Here is an 18,916-nt window from a genome sequence, read left to right as displayed (position 1 = left end):
TATGGAACAATGAAAAAAAACTTGCCCTATCTATGGTTGGTTTTTGCCATCAGACATGTCATTTAAAGGCTGTTGGAGCATGAGGATGGTGCTTCTTACAGCCTCAGCATTGTTCTGAAATCACATTACAAAGACTTAGAGTCAGCAGATCTGTGCCTCTTTGGAGTCTCAATCCCCCAAACCACTGACAAAGTACAAATCCTAGGAGGTATTACTGATGCAAACCTGTATTTTTATCCAACCATCAGCAGCATCAGTGAAACAGCTACCAAGTCTTCTCAGAAATATTTTAAATATCAAATATTTTTGCCAACAGGAAACTATATTGCCCTTTTTTTATTTATATATCTATATATATCTATCTGTCTCTCTGTCTATCTGTGTCTATCTGTCTTTTGACTGGATCATAATGCAGTCTGCAGCAAATTGATGGAAGTTCCGAATATTCCAAAGAGCTTGTAAGAGATGATATTAGTGTAATTCTAAAAACATCTCTCTTGGCTACCTGTTGATTACAAAACTGGTTTAAAAAGTTTGCTTCTGATCTTTAAAATACTTAAATATGTTGACCTGTGATATACTCACAGCATGCTTCCAGTTTACCAACACAGCAGAGTCATTTTACAGTGCCATTTTGCACACACTATGATCGCACTACAAGCCCCATCTCAGGTCTTTGTGCATCTAGTCAATTCCCCATTAGCTTCCACTACATTGGCTACTTGCCCATCTCACCAAGATAAAGCTAACATCTTCCTACAACAGTCTGGTAATGATAACAAATTCGGGAGGACATAGTGTATCTAGTACACATCCTCACGTGCGTCTTTAAATAAGCACTTTTTGAGTTATCTCTACGAACCACGCTGTTATGAAACTACCATAACTAAAAAAAAATTTAAAAAGCAGAAGGCCATTCGTCAGTTTTCCCTCTCGCAGCACACAGATGTGCTAGTTCTGAAAGAAAAATCTTCCTCTATTATCACCCACTCTCTGCTGCACATCGTCCAACCTGCACCACAGCCACCCACTCCTCCTCTTCCTCTCCCAGCTCATTTCTGCACACAGAAGGGAACTGAGGCAGGACATCAGACTCAGCTCCCGTTTCTACTTCACTCCATTGCACTAGTACAATTAACTCCACTTGTGGGAATAAGAGAGGAGAGCTGGAGACATTTCTGATTAATCCAATCAAACAGGTCTATGGTACATGGGTTTGTGCATCTCCTCCGTCAAGAGTGCTGCAGAGCAATGAAACTTTTCAAGACCGATCTCTCTAGCAGACAGATATCTTTGTTAAGAAGGAAAAAGTGTTGGATAAGACATAAAATTAGAGCTTTTTGGGTGGTGGCTCTAGTAGTTAGGAAGACTTTGCTGGTTAATGGTTTCACAGCAGGAGTCCAACTGTGACTCAGCTTCTATGGAGCATTTTATTCCACTTATAATTGGTGTAATTGTGTGATTTTTTTTTTTTCTTCATCACGACTGATTCAGAATAAAAGCTGTTGAGGTGAATGCTTTCAGTGTGAACACTGAGGCTGAGATGAGTAAGATCATATAGTGACCCTGGATTGCTTGCTTGCTGCAAAGTTTCTAATCAATCCCTTCTGAGTATATTGAGGAGGAGTTGCCAGACGACTATGAAGGTCCAGTTTGAAGGATGGTTTTACCACTTCCTTGTGTGACAATGTTCATGGTCTCTTGCAAAATGACATAAAATCAGCGTAGAAATGTCATATTATTTTATTTTATAAGGTTTTAAAAATGTCCATCTTGGTCTGTTCTTTTTGAAATCTTTTTTTTTTCTTTCTTTTGTTTTTGTTTTTTTTTTTGCCTTTTTTCTGGGCTATGCATTCAAGCTAGCCTGGCCTGGCTCTAGCAGTGGGCACCAGTTTCCTGCTTCTGAGTGAGAAGAAGTTGAGCTGGGTCCATTGGCAGGGTCCATGGACTTGTACTGCGGTGCCTTCCAAGCCTAGGATCTGTAGCTTTAGCAGAAATTTATATTAACCTGACTGGGCCACTATTTTCTGGTTTAAACTTTCCAGTTTGTTTAAGCCTGCTCCCACTGCAGTCTCCGTTCTGTTTTAGTCTCACAAGTGTGTGACCTGATGTGGTTTTCTGCTGTTGCAACCCATCTGCCTCGAGGCTGCATCCCGAGATATTTTTCTGCTCGGTTATAAAAAGCCATTATTTAAGTTACTGTGTACTGCCTTTCTGTCATCTCCATCCATGCTGGCCATTTTCCTCTGACTTTCCTCTAATCAAAAAGGCGTTTCTGTCCCCTGAACTGCCGATCCCTGATGTTTTTCTTTTTTCTGAATGAACCCTAGACTGCCAAAGTCCACAGTGGTTCAAAAACACCCATACCAGCTCATGTAGGCCTGACAATTAAACCCAGTTTTGGTTTTGATATGAACATTAGCAGACTTTTCTAATATTTTATCTATTGCTGTGCTGCCACATGATCGGCCGACTGGGTAATTTCATGAGTAACCATCTATTACTAAGAACAGTTGTTGTTGTTGTTAACTTGAAAGGAATCAAAAACTGAACCTAATTTGTGAGTTTGTGAGAACTGTACCCTTCCAATCACATTAACTATGATTCCAATCATAACAGGACTTGATAAAGACTTGAAATAATAGTAAAATGGATTTTGTAATTTATGTCAATCAAATGTTCTATTTCTTTTTATATTCCTAATTAAGTTTTCAGTGACTGTCAGGTATTGAATAACTGACTCAGTTATGATGAATATGATGAATGTTAGTGGACTGTTATGGAAGAGAGTGCAAAACAGGGCAGGACCTTTTTTGTTAAGCTCAATATTTTGTAGTTTTATGAATAATTATGAAGTTATTCATCCATTAACTTATTTTCCAAACCTGTATCCATCTAGGGTCACAGGAGGGTTGGAACTGGTCCCAGATGATTTTGAGCCGTGGGGTACACTGTGGAACAGGTCCATTACAGGGCTAGCACAGAGAGAGGGAAAAACATGCACACTCGTATTTATATCTGCATCAAATTTCCCATCACCTTGCATACATCCTGTTTCCACGTGAGAGGAAAATGGAGGAAACTGTACAGGTGACGGTGCTAGCCACAAAATCAGAAACTGTTTATATAATCTCATCATAGCACAATGAATCTTATAAAAGCACTGTGGCCTTCTTCTGTATTTTTTTTATCTCTTTAATCTGGCTGCTTTCGGTCTTTGCACTTGAGTCTCCAAAAAAAGTGCTGTAAGTTCCCCCCGAGTGGAGAATTCTTCAGCAGCCACCCACCTGCTGTGTTTCAGTGGAGGTGGCTGTTGAATGTGTTGTCTCTGGATTATATACATCACACAGAGCACGCTAAAGCTTTCCTCCCTGCAGCTCCGCTGTATCCTCACTGTCCTGTTCTTTCTTGCATAATAGTCACACTACGCTGTCACACTGTGTTACTGCCTCCTGCCTGTCAGAGCCGTGGAAAATATTCACTGTACTCATGTGTCACTTGAGTGTGTGTTGGTGTGTGCGCTCTAGATGATTTCTTTTCCTTTGGTCAAGCAAGGATGCAACTGCAAAAATAAAGAAATGCTAGTTCATTAGTTAGCATGCAAATCATTAATCCACATATGCATTCATAAGCATGCAAGGTCACAGCGGCAGAGGAGGGGTTTTTTGACATTTTTAGCTCTGTGTTGCGTCACACTGTACCAACCCTGAACTTCATTTATCTAACAGTGTGTGCCGGCGTTAAGCTGATGAATGTGGGTATGTGTGGAGTTATAACAGCTGCTTTTGCTTTCTTTCTATGTGTGCCTTTGTGCCTTCCTTTTCTGAACGAGTGTCTTTGACCAGCATTAATCATCGTGCAAAGTTTCATATTGACAAAATGAGGAGCTAGAGAGCTGGCCCACCCTCAGGGAGTGTTTCATGATGAAAAGAAGATTTTGAAAGCAGGCAGGGAAGGTAACAAGCAGTGATACAATGATGTAGCAGAGGATTTCTGAGCAGCCCTGATGCTGTTTTACACAAGCACGCTCGATCTTCTTATGTTTGAGAAGCCAGCAAACAAAGCTTAGCAGTGCTTCTGATCAGCTCAACACACGCACACACACACGCACACACACACACACACACACACACACGCACACACACACACGCACACACACACACACACACACACACACACACACACACACACGCACACACAGAAAAGTTTGGTGTAATTTATAGAGAAGTGTTAAACAATAGCAAATGTAGTTAAACATACACCCCCAGTATTCCAGTTAAATTCATAATACTCATAATATTCATAACGAGTGGTCCTCACCTGCATTCGTCTATTCAATCTGTTCATTTGGTGGCAGAAACAGGTGCCTGAAAACTGAAGTCTGCCTCCCATTCTACTTTTCTCAGTGCATGTTGGGAAAAGAGTGAATTTGTCATGGGGTTTGCTAGATGAGGACCTGATTGCAGGACAAGGTCGTAAGTCCATATGATGACTATAGAAAACAGCAATCCAACAGGAGGACAAACTGACTCTAAATGGGCTGGAAACACACAGAGATGACAAACTAATAAAGGACAAAAACAAGCTGACGCTATATATACACAGAAGAGAAATCAGGGCAGAGTGGAGTGAGCTGGGAGAAACGAATCAAAAACTAATCAAGATAATCAAGATAATGACAAGGGAGGAAGTAAAATTAAACATAAGGCACAAGAGACAAATGATTATCAAAATAAAATAGGAAATGAAAAACTGGAACACGGAACACAAGAGAACTTGGCACAGGAGGATAAAACAGAGGAAACTAATAACTGAAAACTGAAATTAGCCTAACACAGAAATAAATCCCTGAACAATAAACAAATCAAGAACAACAGAGAACAACAATAATCCGAAAGTCCAAAACTCAAACCCCAGAGCCCAGATCCTAGGATCATCACAGAACTCAATTAAATCAATCGAGTAATTTATCTACATTTTGAAGTAACTTGCTAGTAGCTCAGCTGGATTTATATTGGGTAGTGATTCAATTATTTAAATTACTTAACTGAACTTCTTTGGATAAAAGGAAATTTTGCTATAGTCTCACATGTATATTTTGATCTTTTTTTAACAAAGTAAGTGTGACTTAATACTAAGCTGTTAAAATGAAGCTTTCCTGTAACTATAACAGTACAAAACAGTCGTTCTTATTATCAAAGAATGTAAGCTTTGTCTTCTTCTTCTTCTTCTTCTTTTTTTAGCTTTTTTTTAAATTGTATTCATTTAAACAGCCATTTAGATAAAGGAGAGCGCAGATTTAAAAATGTCTGATTATGCCTTCACACTTCTTAAAACTTTCACATGGGACCTTTTTATATTTAAGGATTGCTTAATTATGTAATTACAGTTGCTCCAAGACAATAATAACAGTAAAGGACTGAACTAAATTTAATAATACAATACATTACAAATTTACAAACTATAAGAAATAGCTCAATTACAAATATCCAGTATGTTACAGAGACCTATATGATTGACATTTTACTCTGAACTGTAAAACTTTGTTATTTGTTATTTTCACTGTAGATGATGTGCAAAAGGGTGTAACTATTGCACTGTGGAATGACTTCCTGTGTCGTTCAGTGGTGCATTTGGGTAACCTCAGTCTCTCACTGAACATCATTTCCCTAATTTCCTTCGGGATTAATAAAGTATTCTGATTCTGATCATGCAGTGGGTGGGGGAAGTATTGTCCAGCATCGTCCTTATCTTGGACAAAATTTGCCTCTCCAGCAGGGGGCCTAATATGTACCCTTAGGCCCCATCCTTGATTCAGACACTGTCTTTCCCTTTTCACATAAATGGCCTCCTTGACTGCCCTCTCAAACCAGCGTTCCTCCCTCTCCAGAATGTGTACATCCTCATCATTGAAAGAGTGGCCACTGGCCTGCAGTGATCGGACACCATCTTTCCCCATCTTACAATGCTGTGATTGCAGCCATTCTCCAACTCTGTGCATGGTACTCCATTGATCAGTAGTTCTTGATCAATGGTCATGACAATGCATCAAAAGAGGTAGACGATGACATCCTCATCTCCAAGGCAGGCCTGGTAAACTGAAGGGGATCCTGATGTGGCCTTAAAAAGAAGTTGTAGCTGGTCAAGGATGAGTCTTTCCAGGGTGTGTATGGCGTGGGAAGTCAGTGCTACAGGCCTGTAATCCATGCGTAGTATTCCAGTTTTTTTCACAAGTACTATATTAAAAAGTACAGTTTAAATATAATTAAGGTCACATTTATTCCACTTTACACCAGAGTGGCATATTGTCACTGCATTTACCTTAAATCCCTTCGAAACTTCTCAGAGGATTAATTTTAATGACAGGTGGTAAACAGTTTTACCCATGAGGTAAAACTGTTGAATATTCTATGAGACACTAAAGGCTAGAAAATAGTACAAAATTTTTGATTCACATTAAAGCATCAATCTGAATAATGCAGCATTTAATAATTTAGCCTTGAGAACTATTGAGCTTTCTTAGTAAATAGAGCTGTTATTTTGTCCTTTTTCTATAGCAGGCCTCTACCTGCAACAGTTTTTATGCTGTGTCATCTATATTTTCACTTACGGAAGTTCTGGGAGACTCTTCTGAAAGTACCATTACCAGTCTGAAAAACAGCCAGCTATGAAGCTGTCTGTATGGCAAAGGGTGAAACGAATTGTTGATTTACTCAAAAATTCTTTCGTGACGTGAATCTCTGAATATAAAAATAAGATGCTGAGATTTGTACTGATTCAGATGAAGGAGAAAGGATTCACCCCGGGCGAGCCTTAGCTACACTCTCTGCAGGGTAACAGGCAAAAAAAAAAAGATTATTTTAAAGATGCAGAACTATGCATAATATAAAACTAAGCTCAGAGAAGGACTGCTTTGCTCACTTTCAAACCCACACATTATTTGCACCATAATAACTCTCAAAATTATGCAAATGCATTCATGCTCACATGTGCACACACACTGACAAAGCAGTTATCTATGCGTGGCTGCTAAATCAGCAAAGTCCCCGAGATTTGAGAGAAAAATAAAGAAAAAGAGGCTAAAATCTCTTATTTAGTTTTTCAATGAATTTATTTATGGGGTTGTTTTGATGGAGTTTGGGTTTCTCTTACAGGCTGATGTGCTTTTGATGGCATGGTGCTCCATTCGGGGTTATTTACATTTTGCTAGTCTGTAGAGAAGATGAGAGGTGAGAAAGAAAAGGGAACGTGAAGAGAAGGAGATGAACACAGAGAAAGTACAGACAAGAGGGGGAGATGAGGAAGGGTGGGGAGGAGAAAAAAGGTGAAAATAAGCATACTGTGAAGAAGAAAATGCACAGAGGGGAGTAGCAAGGTGAAAAGAAAACAAGGAGCATGAGTAGGTAGGTGAAAGCCATTTTTACACATTCACTTCAGCCCTGTACTTTTATACACATTACCCAACGGAGGTGCAAATGAGAAAGCAAATGTACTGTGCAATCAGACTGGACATTAACGATCTTTACCCTCACTTCCAATATTGGTATAGCACTGGTAATAGTCCGGGGTATTCGCAACTATTGAGTGGTCATCCTGTCTTCTGCCTCATACACACTCAAGCAGCACCCTCCTCTAAACCATACAAAGTATTTCGGGAAGAGAGAAGGCTGTTAGTGCTAACTGTATACTGTTGTTAGCTGCATTTGAGGAAGAGCAATTCCCTGACCTGATTCTTTACACATTTTCCAAAGTTAATGTGTGGAAATACCTTTAGAGATGGTCAGGGAGGGAAAGGAGTGGATATGAAAAGAGGCAGAGATTGAGTTAAACTGATAAATCAGTAAAACTGAGTTTAGCATCAGTGCAAAGAGTGCTGACTGCTGTGACTCTATCCAGTCCACAAAAAAATCACTTCCCTCTGTAATACCAATTTAACTGAAGACACACATTTGAGAAATGTAGCTTTTTAATTTGTATTTTTACTGAGGGCTACATGAGAAGAGGAGGCAGTTAGCTTAGCCCTAGCTTAACAGTTGGAAAAGCTATTGGAGCAGAAGAGTTCAAAAATATACACTTTCAAAAATTTGATGAAAAAACTTGAACAGTGCTACACAAATAAAGGTATATTTATATAGCAATGTCTAGTGGTGCTAAATGTTATCGCTACTAGGCTGCAGCTATGGTTATATAGCAGTTAGCTAGGTTTTAAATTTGGTCTTTTTATTGAATATTATTTATTTGTGGATATATATCATAATATCTATCAGTTTTGCCTTCACATAACCGCTAACCAAATTAGATAAACTTGTCCTACGTTTTGAAATAGTGGCAGTGTAGGATAAAGTAAATCAGGCTCATAGTTTGCAGTGAACACGTCCACTTACATGCAAATACTCTGATACTCTTCAAAACTGTGCTTAGGAGAATGTTTGTTCTGTTTCTGATTTGTGTTACAGTTGTCCTATCGCTTAACTAGTAGTTAGCGAGTACTGGCAGATAGGTCATTATCACTCATGTCATATACAAGGAACCATGGGAATCTGTTAGCAACCAAAGTAATAACTTGCTTGCCAGTTGGGGAATATTTATACTATAGAGCTTTTTAATTGGTTAATTGGTCTCTTTTTTGTTTAAAGTTAAGCCTAATATCTAGCTCCATACACCAAATGAATACAATTTAGAAAGAAAAGGAATAGCTACATATTTTCTCAACATGAGGTTGAATGTTTTCACATTTTATTGAGTCACTAAAGTGAATAAATTGAATTTTCAAGTCATTTGTGTTGGGTTGAATAAATTCACCACTTCTTAACCAAAGATATTTTTATTATAAAATGTGTTTTTTCACCATGCCAATTAGCACCGACTTTAACCTTCAGCAGACTGTGCAAACATTTGGAATCAGCTTTTAAAAACTCAGGTAAAGAGAACAAAACTGAAGGTGAGAGTAATGAGCAGATTCAAAAAGAGAAAGGTATGAATAAGATAAACGAGGATGTAACAAGTAGAGGAGAAGAAAAAAGGGAAAGCTCTGCATTGAAAGTCTAGAATACACGTGAAGTTGCTGCGGAGCAATATCAGGCATGGATGATTTTTAAGACAAAGAGACTGCACGAATCAGAGCGTTACAATAAATAAGAATCGCTCATTCAGTATCCGTTATGCCGTCTCGGGTATGAATATCAATGTCTCTGGAAGCCTATGGTTTTAAACTGGGCTTTATGTGGAGCAGAGATGTTGTTTGTGTTGTCTACATCCCATTTGCTGTTGCATTAGATATAAATCTCTGTGCCGAGTTGGCTCTGTGTTGAATCCTAGTAATACAATGTTACCACTGTTTCTAAAAGTTCTAATCCCAAACTTTACAGGGAAACACACCGCTAATGCTCCCCTTATTCCCAGCTGATGTCCCCAGAGTTCGAGAGTGGAGATTGATTGGTTGGATCGTTTATGTTTGTGGTATACAAGTATCATTGCTGTGTTCGTTTTTAGCTTCCTTTGCTTTGCAATGTCCTGTCTAGGTGAGTTATGACCCTTTAAGGATGGGACTAAGAGTTCGATGTGAAGGGCAGAAGTCAAAATAGCCGATACACCACCACAAATTCTTTCCTGTTAGCAAGAATAGTCAGTTATTGTGAGATATGTATAGATTTAATGTGTCTTACAGCAATATTTTAGCACAAATATTGATTAGCTGTACAGTCTGTTAATAGAGTTGTCAGTTGCTGTAATGATTTTTTTGCCCTTCCTGGCCTTGAATGGACCCAGGGATACCTAATGAAGACCATAGCGGATTATAAACGAACACAACATTAAATTTCTGTTCTCATATTCTCCTTTCTTTTTTCTTGGTCTCTGCAAGGTTTATCCAATTCTCAGTAGACTCACAGAGTAGCATTGCATAACTATCACTTCCGAGGAACAAAATTAACCTTTTCACAGTTTTCTCTATAACATGTGCATCACAGAAGTGCACATATTGGGGTTCAAAAGTTAATTATTTGGTTGCAAAAGCTGGCAGGAAAATCTAAAAAGTGCGTTGTGCAGTAACTGACGCAGCTACACGACAGATCATGGGAAATAAGGGCCTTTCTCTCAGTGCTGCTGAGCGTTTGGTGTGACAGATGGATAGCCAAAATCCACGATTCTCCAAAGTTCGGCTAAAGCTGCAGTAATGAGAAGCTTCAGCTGTTTGACGACAAACACACATGAGACTAAGTCAGTGGGAACACCACGGGGGGATTTTGTACTAAAAAGGCAAAATTAAGCAGCCGCATTTATTGATTTGTTTTGAAGCAAAACATTTGCTCGCTCTCGGTTCTATTATATGAGGAATTCCTGCTTTTGTTGACTCTCTATTAATATAAACACAAGTTGAACATATCACATTTTATTATTGATTATTTTCATACAACTTACTAAATGTGTGGATTTCCAGCTTTTCTGTTGTGTGTGACAAACATTTTTATTATTTTTGTTTACTATTCATCAGGTTCGGGCATTTAAAACATTATTTCAAGGATTAGATATTTGAAACAGGTATTTTAAAGGATTTTTTTCCCACTTTTTGTAGACTAAATAATTTCTTCTCACAGCAGAAGTGCTGTCATCTCAGGCTTCGGCTTTGGGAACTTGCGATTTCCATAAATTGATTCTCTTTGCTGTTGATTTAATAAAATAGCTGATAGATAACATAAAAAGTTGCAGCCTCGCTATATTTCTTCATTAATGTGTTCTCCCTCTCCTTGTCTTCCAGCTCTGTTTGTTACAGTGTTTTCCTCAATAATCAGCATGTTTTCTCTCTCACCTGCTCTTTGGCTCAGTTTGTTTCCTTTTCTCTAATAGATTCTGTTCTATCTGCATGTGTTGCAGGATCACTCTGAATGGGATGAAGGTGTCTAGGCCAGACGTTCGCATCGGCCGCTACAGAATGATTAAGCACGAGAGAGACAAACACAACGAGCCCAACCCACAGAGGTACTGCATCATTGTCTGAAGTCGTTCTCCGGCTTTATATTCGGATCGATCGCGCCGCTTTTGTTTCACAGCTACTCGGTTCAGACGTTTCTTTCTGAATTTTTCATTTCAGTTTGAAAGAATTATGATCGCGTGGCACTGCAGAAGTCATCAGTGGCGTGGCTTTATAATTAATGTTTCCTACAGTGCAATTTACTGCTCTGAAATGTGAGGCAGTGTTATGGGCAGCAGTGGGTCTCCTGTTCACTGCTGTCGTCCAGATTATCCACTGTCACTCTGTCCAGTTTTGCAAAACTTAAATGTTAAGGATACTTTAACCTTTAATCAGAGGTGTTTAAATGAGGACTTGACCTTTATTTTTAGCAGTTTCTTACACCGTGCACATTCACACTTGGGAGTTCCCTACAACTGACAAGTACTGCAGCTTGTCATAAGAAACGGTGGGCAAAAGGAAAATTGCTACCTTAGAAGTGTGAAAGTGTTTTAGAAAAGACTTAACTTTATATATTACTTCACTAGTGGCATCTTTACAGCCTGACTGATGCAGTTTGGAGCAATTATTTTTAACTTGCTGAGGAAAGTCAGAGAATGGAAAATGTCTCAAATGAGGCTAATCATTTAGTGCCAACATTTAGACATAAAAAAACATGTTTGATTTTTCTATACTCCAGTGATTTCATATCACTCTTAACCCTGAAAACTGTGATCCAGGGAAATGTACACAGTAATATCACTGTACTGTATATGCAGTACTGTGCAAAAGTCTTGCTCCTCTCAGTTTAATATTTGCCAAGAAGCCAGAGGAGGGTTTTTTCAGTTCTCCAGGCTTTCTGAAGCTCTTTCAGTTTTTCTTTGCTGCTTTTTCACTCCAGTCTGTGTACAAGGTGATTTTCAGAAGATTTTTTAAGCCACTTATTGCTGACCTATGAATCATTCAAACACAAAAAGGCACCTAACTCAAGAATGAACCAGTGTTCGTTCTACACATATTACACACTTAAGCAAATTTATTTGTATCATTAGGCACTTTGTAACGAGCACCCTGTCACAAAAACACATTTATTCCCATTTTCTTTAGTTGAATATACAAAAATGCCAAGCACATCAGTAGGACAAGTATGAAATACTATTTTTGCACCAAGTTGACTCCCAAAGAGTTATTTGTCATTCCTGCCTGTCAGGTCAGGAGAGAGGTACAACAGTGAGTGTCGAGAGCATTCTGTAAAACACAGTGAAGGTCACGACTTGGGGCTGCATTTCAGTCAGTGGTGCTGGATGGAAATCATGAACGTGAAGAAGCGCCATCAGATTTTGATCCACTATGCAATGCTATCTCTCAGTCTCTCAGTGCAGGTGTAAACAACATGAGTGAACTCATAGTAGGATATTAAAATATTTAAGCAATAGCCCGATGTCATGCAAGAAGACAAGGTGGCATGTTAACTAAATAAAATCTGTGTGGCTCAAAGGTGTGATTATAAATTCTTGTTGAACCCTTATTGATTGAAAGTAATCTAATAATAGGCAAATAGTAATATGAGCGTTGTGGCTCTTGTAAGTGTAGAGAATCCTAGATGGAAACTTCATGCCTAAAAGTATCAGATGACTGAACAAAATATAAATAAAACAAACCTCTGAAGGCCACAGCTCAACCTTGGTGGTCACTAAAGATTGTGCGATTTTTAAATGCCAGGACCAAAACACTTTCACTAAACCAAAAATTGCTTTTCAGAGATACAGCCCAGGGGCTTAAATGTTGCTCTTTTGGCTACACCCATTTAAATTGCTTTTCAGACAAATGCGTAAAAACCTTCCCCTATAAGTGTGTTATTTTATGGTTTGATGAATGAGACCCAATATGCAGAGATGAGCCCTTCTAGACACATTAATCACCAGGAGTATAGCACCTCACATTAAGCTGCTTAAATGTGGATTATCACTGTTTATTCTCCTCTAAGAGCCCCCGTTTTCATGCCTGAATAGACTGGGCAACGATGCCTCTCAACACAAAAAATCAATAGCTGCTGTGGCTCCGGCTGAATGGAGACATAGTGAAATCTGTTGTCTCCTCCAGTAACATTTTAGTTTGATCTCATGTGACATTATTATGTTTCACCATTCTGACAAACTGCTGCCTCATGGTGGAGTGAGGTCTGGTTTAGTTGTAGCTCCTAAATTGGTTTATAAGAAGATTTAAAAACTGCTGGCAACAAGAGCCATGAGTGAAAGAGTATTGACTGTGTTTGCTGGAGCCAGACAAATTCTGACCAGCTTGATTTGAATTTTGAAGATATCCTGTGAGCGCTGCGTCTGATACATTGTTAAAGTTTTTGTTTAATGAGCGAGCCTGAATGGGATCAATAGCTCTTTTTACAAGAGAGGCTTTTATACAGCTTGTGAAAAAAATTACAAACAGCAAAACACATCAAAAACTGTCACAGAGCTCTGAAAAGGTGCTTCATAAAAAGTTTGGACAATACGCCAAGGTCAGTCTAAACTAAAAGAAAGCTTCACAAAGGTATCTTCGAGAATTATTTTGTAATCAAAAACTGAATTTGAAAACTTTCACTTTTTTTCTTCTTTTAAAATAAACTTCAGATAAACTTTCAAAGCATGCATTCTCTGGGTACTACAGCTTTCTCCTTCAGTCAAAAGACATGCTCGTTATTTTGGTTGGATTCTAAAATTAGCTGTAAGTGTGGATGTGAGGGTAACTGGTTGTCTGTCTCTTAGCCCTACGACAGACTTGGGTCCTGTCTGGTTTGTAGGGATCTACCTTGCCTCTTACCTCACAACTGCTCGAATAGCCTCGAGCCCCACCACGAGCCTGAGCTGCAAAAGCTGAAGTGTTGTATATAGTTTTTATTTTTATCTTGTTGGTAACTCATTAACTAACAAACAAATCAAGTCACAGCTATTGCACACCTTTAATACTTACTTGTATGCGACAAATTAAAGGAAATATGTTTTGTTGGTTTCCATCTTCATATTTTTATTCTCGGACTGTCCTAGAGCAGCTTTGTATGAGTCACAGTTCAAAATAATCCTTCTTTATCATAAACTGGAGCTTGGTGCATCCGCTTTGTTCAGACCTGAAAGATGCCGTTTCAGCTCCTCTCCCTTTAAGGTCAAGGATGACCTTAAAAGCAGAGTTTCAGCTTTCTTCTGATTGGCTGCTCAACACGGACAAAACTTTGAAAAACACATGGGCGGGCTAATTTTTCCACAGCCAATGCTATGTGAGGCAGGTGACCTCATTATGGATTTCTGCTCTGAGACAAGAGTTAAAAAATAAAAACACACAAAACCACTTTGTCACTGGGTTGAGAAACCCCCAGGCTGGGCAACTCCCCGCTTATTCTTCACTTTCTTCTTTTTGCTGCTCCCTTTCGGGGTCATGACAGCGGATTATCTGCCTCCATCTTAGCTAACCCTAGGATCCTCCTCTGTCACACCGACCCTCTGCATGTCCTCCTTCACTACTGCCTTCACTGTGGTCGCCTTTTTTTCTTCCTACCTAGCAGCTCCACCTTCAATATCCTTTGTCCAGTATATCCACTATCTCGCCTCTGCACATGTCCAAACCATCTCGCCCTTGCCTTTCGAACTTTGTCCCCAAACTGCTCAAGCTGAGCTGTCTCTCTGAGGTACTCACTTCTAATCTTGTCCATCCTGTTTAGTTTCAGTGAAAATCTTCATGTGCCACCTCCAGGTCTACCTCCTGTCTTGTTCTTAGTGCCGCTGTCTCCAAACCATACATCATAGCAGGTTTCACTACCATTTTGTAAAAGATCCCTTTTACTCTTGACGATATCTTTCTGCAGTCACTGCTTTCACCTCTGAACCTCCTGCCTTTTCTTCTCTCTCGCTATCTCTTAACATGTCTTCCCCGCTTTCTTCTTTTATTGTTTTAGGCTAACAGTAGCACAATGTCCACCAGCACACTGTTGGCCACAAAGAGGGTCGTTGTTAACCCAGACTCGGACCGATCCTGTATGAAAATGACACATAAAGAATGAGAGATGCTTCATTTGGCCAAGATTTTACGCCCTTCCTGATGCAGCCCTCCCCGTTTATCTGGACTTGGTACCATCAATAGGAGTACACTGGTCGCATTATTTAAACTTTTCTCCATGTTGTTATGAGCATACACCATTGTAGCAGTATATGACTGAAGATAAGAAAAGCATAATAGGCCCCTTTCAACATGGAAAAGCTGAACTCTTGTCTCCTGCAGTAAGGAGATCTGAGGCATCTGTCATGCGATGGGGAGGTAGGATTTGACTTCACTTGTACCCTGAGAGGGAACGGTCACTGCAAATCCATACAAAATACCCATAAATATATTATATTATATTATACTATAAATATGAATTGGATACCTTAAAGAGAACCTTTTTGTCTCCTCTTAACCTTAAATATGTAACATGACTTTTGGTCTTTTCTTAGTTTTTTGTTTTATTAAATCTCTTCCTTTCTTCATGCCAGTCTCCTATTACAACCTGTAAGGTAATAAATAAATAAATATAAAAAAATAAAATCACCTGAAACAAAATGGAAAGATTTTTTTTTTTCATGCTTCACGACTACAGAAGTAGAGATGTCAGACGTCCATCTAGATGTAGTTTAACTTCAAACTTAACAATCTGTCCTGGAAAAAGGCGGCAGGAACTTGAATGCAAAGATGTCTAAAATAACCAGGCCTGTTTAATGTGTCATCTATCATTGTTTTGTGTATGTGTGTATATGTGAAAGTGTGTGTGTTTGACTCAGAGAGAAAGATTCAACGATCCCTCTGTAATTGCCTGCTGAAATGACACCGTTAGAAATAGGAGCCCGCTAGGTCAAAGTGGTCTAGTTGCCTTCATCAAAATCAATAAATCAGCCAGTGGACTGAAAGAGAGAGGGAGAGAGTGTTTGTGTATGTGCACACACTCGTGCGTGTGTCTGATTGATACCTTTTTGTCGTTTTCCTCCTCGTCTTGATGGTCATTCTGGACTCTATAGACCATAGACCACACTTCCTCAATAAGAGGTGACACCAACAGGGACGCTATTTATTTGAGGTCGATGCATTATTCATAACTGTGGCGAGGGGCAGAAAATATCTGCCTATTAGTGGGCAAAAACTTCATTTTTACAGCCCTTCTGGACACTCATTATAATGTTCCGGAAATTTTGACTTAAAGGATCTGTTTGAAAAGAAGCAGGATTTGGGCTTAAATAAAGCATGGCAGCTTAGAATAATCAGGAGGCTGTGAAAGGAAAAACCGCCACCTCATGGCAGTATGGGTGAAGGGGAGAGTGTTTTTCTCTGTCCTTTCTCTGCTGTACAGTTTTGCATTTATTTTAATTTACTTTAAAGGGTCTTTTTTCTCTCTGCAGGAAATTCTTAAGTCAATTCAATATGCCAGAACATCTAATGTTTTCTGAAGAGAGCATGAAAAAAGGCAGAAACAAGGAAATAGTTGTTTGGTTACCAGAGTGAACCCTGTTCTCTGAGACACACCAAAGAAAACACAGCAAGCTAACATGTTCACAATAAAAATGCACATTTGCTGTTGTTTAGCAGATTTATCATTTACTTCATCATCTTACTTTAGCATGCATCCGATGATTATTGCTAAACCCAAAGTGGCATTCATAAGAGGGCAAGAGTGCATTTGCAGCTAATCTCTGAACATATTTCAGTCTGGACCAAACTACCAATTAACCAACACTGCCACCTATCACACCACCAAATGCAACTCAAGATGGTAAACCTAAAATCAATCATGTATTTGTACATGAATCACCTATACATAATGATTTGCTTGTATATTCAATTGATGATTCAAGTTGAAGATGATTCCACTCAATTCTTATGGATTTCCATAATCCAAGTAATGTGACTGGCATAACCAGCCTATTGTATGCCTGACATGATGTATTCTCGGAGCTGTGGATGAGCAACCAATGGTTACCAGGGGGTTAGTGAGTGGCCTGTAGGCCTGCATAACTGTGGCTTCAGTAATTGATTTAACAGAAATTGCCAGCAGCCACTCTCAACCAGTCAGGGAATACTTTTTTCCCTAGCAACCACCGGTTGCCAGGCGAGAAGCCAGTCTCTAGTCCTGTATGACTGGAGCCTTAAGTAAAAAGTGTCAATGCATCTGTTTAATTTTTCAGAATTATCTAACAAAACATTAACAGCAACACTGTTGTTAATTTTTGTCATGGAATAAATCTGTAATTGAGGTTTTGCAGACGTGACAATTAACAATGTAACATCAACTTGGCCGAAAAAATGATTATTCCCTGATTGATTGTGTTTGTTTGCTGGAGGTTGACAGCTGGTTGCTGGGAAAATAATTGCCAAAGCCTCCAGGCACACAGACCGACCATCAAGGACCGTGATTGCTTTGTTTGTTAGCATATAAACTTTTACCTTTTACCATAAATTTCTTAATTTGTCAGTTCTTTAGTCCAAGAGATGATTTGGGGATACTTGTTGATAGCTTTCAAATGATATCACATACCCAAAAATTTGGCAACCAATAAGGTGTCAATGGGAAATATTCAAAAATTGATAGAATATCATAAATAGACTACCTTTAAACCATTTACGTTGCCTTGTTCTGAAGTATATCAAGGAGTTTTTGGTCATTGGCCCCTTATGTGCCGTATATATATTCAGCATGTATATGCAGAACACGTGTGTGTGTGTGTGTGTGTGTGTGTGTGTGTGTGTGTGTGTGTGTGTGTGTGTGTGTGTAAAGTTTCATTTTAAGGTTGTTCTTGCAGAAGCCTGCCAATTGCACTGATAAACTAAGCTTTTGTTTCCGCTTTTTGTCTTCAGGTGCAGAGTTTCTTCTCTGTTTAGATTCAGATTAATGATTGAGCCTTTTGGGAGAGTTTATCTGGAGTACCTGCGTAATGTCCAGCTTTTACCAAGTGAAGCGTTGTCTTGACTATCTGATGAATGTTTACTATCTCCTCTGCACACATGCATTCACATTAACTTGAACATTCACAGGAGTCCATTCTCTCAGCTTGTCTGAAATGCTGGTTAGGCATAGCAATGAGATGTTGTGCCGATGGATTTAAGAAAGAGGAACATTAATCACAAGCTACAAGTATCAGTTAGAGCACACACCCATACACCATTTGTATCGGGCAAACAGCATTGCAATTGAACCAGATGCACAGCAAGCTCATTCAATATGCCATCCCTTTGTTATCATCCTGGGACATTGCAGCTTCAGAGGGTGTTTGTGTGTATTTGGGTTGATATCTGTATGTGTATGTAACCAATAATAAACCATAACTAATAATTACCTTTAAAGATAAAAATGTAACCTAACATCACTTTAAATTTACAGTTTCATTCATAATACAGAAGAAGTGGGAGGTAGTTCTCATTTGCTAATTTATTACTGAGAGACTAATGATGAGAGGATTGATAAATTCTCACATCTGGGTAGTAAATATTATCTTAGCTTAGTATAGCTAGCTAGAAACAGCTAGCCTACATCTAAAAGAGATAAAGAAAATCCACTTATTGACTTATCTGATGCACACTAATTAATTTCTTCTATATGAATGACTTAATTTCATCAAAAAAAACAACATTTAAAAAAACAACAACATTGATCTTTAGCTGGACTGTTAGCAATAGCAGCTAATCTGCTTACAGTCCTGTGAGCTGTTGTAGTTTATTATGTTACGTGACTTGATAGATATCTTTCTAAGCTATGTTTGTATTTGTTATATCTAACATATCTTATCTTAATTTTGATTAGATTAAAAGATAATTATTATATATTGGGTATTATAATGAACTTATAATAAAATACTGCAGTTTAAAAAGCTTTAGTGTTTCTTTCCTATAGACTCAATAAATAAATGAAGGTTAAGTCATTTTCTGATGGTGGACTGATTGTACACAGATCTAAGGGTA

At 38.7% G+C, this 18,916-nt stretch overlaps 1 protein-coding gene across 1 annotated transcript in view; it reads left to right on the top strand.

The window, feature by feature from the left end:
- The window catches only part of b4galt2 (UDP-Gal:betaGlcNAc beta 1,4- galactosyltransferase, polypeptide 2), a 232,522-nt gene that overhangs the window by 198,989 nt on the left and 14,617 nt on the right, over positions 1-18,916 (top strand). Inside the window, exon 7 of the mRNA XM_082513867.1 lies at positions 10,873-10,977. Coding sequence (XP_082369993.1) covers positions 10,873-10,977 — 105 coding nt within the window. The remainder of the gene's footprint in view (positions 1-10,872; positions 10,978-18,916) is intronic.

Source organism: Aulonocara stuartgranti (genome assembly GCF_965226115.1).
Source record: "Aulonocara stuartgranti genome assembly, chromosome: 18".
NCBI lineage: Eukaryota > Metazoa > Chordata > Actinopteri > Cichliformes > Cichlidae > Aulonocara > Aulonocara stuartgranti.
This window is presented reverse-complemented; position numbering and strand designations above follow the sequence as displayed.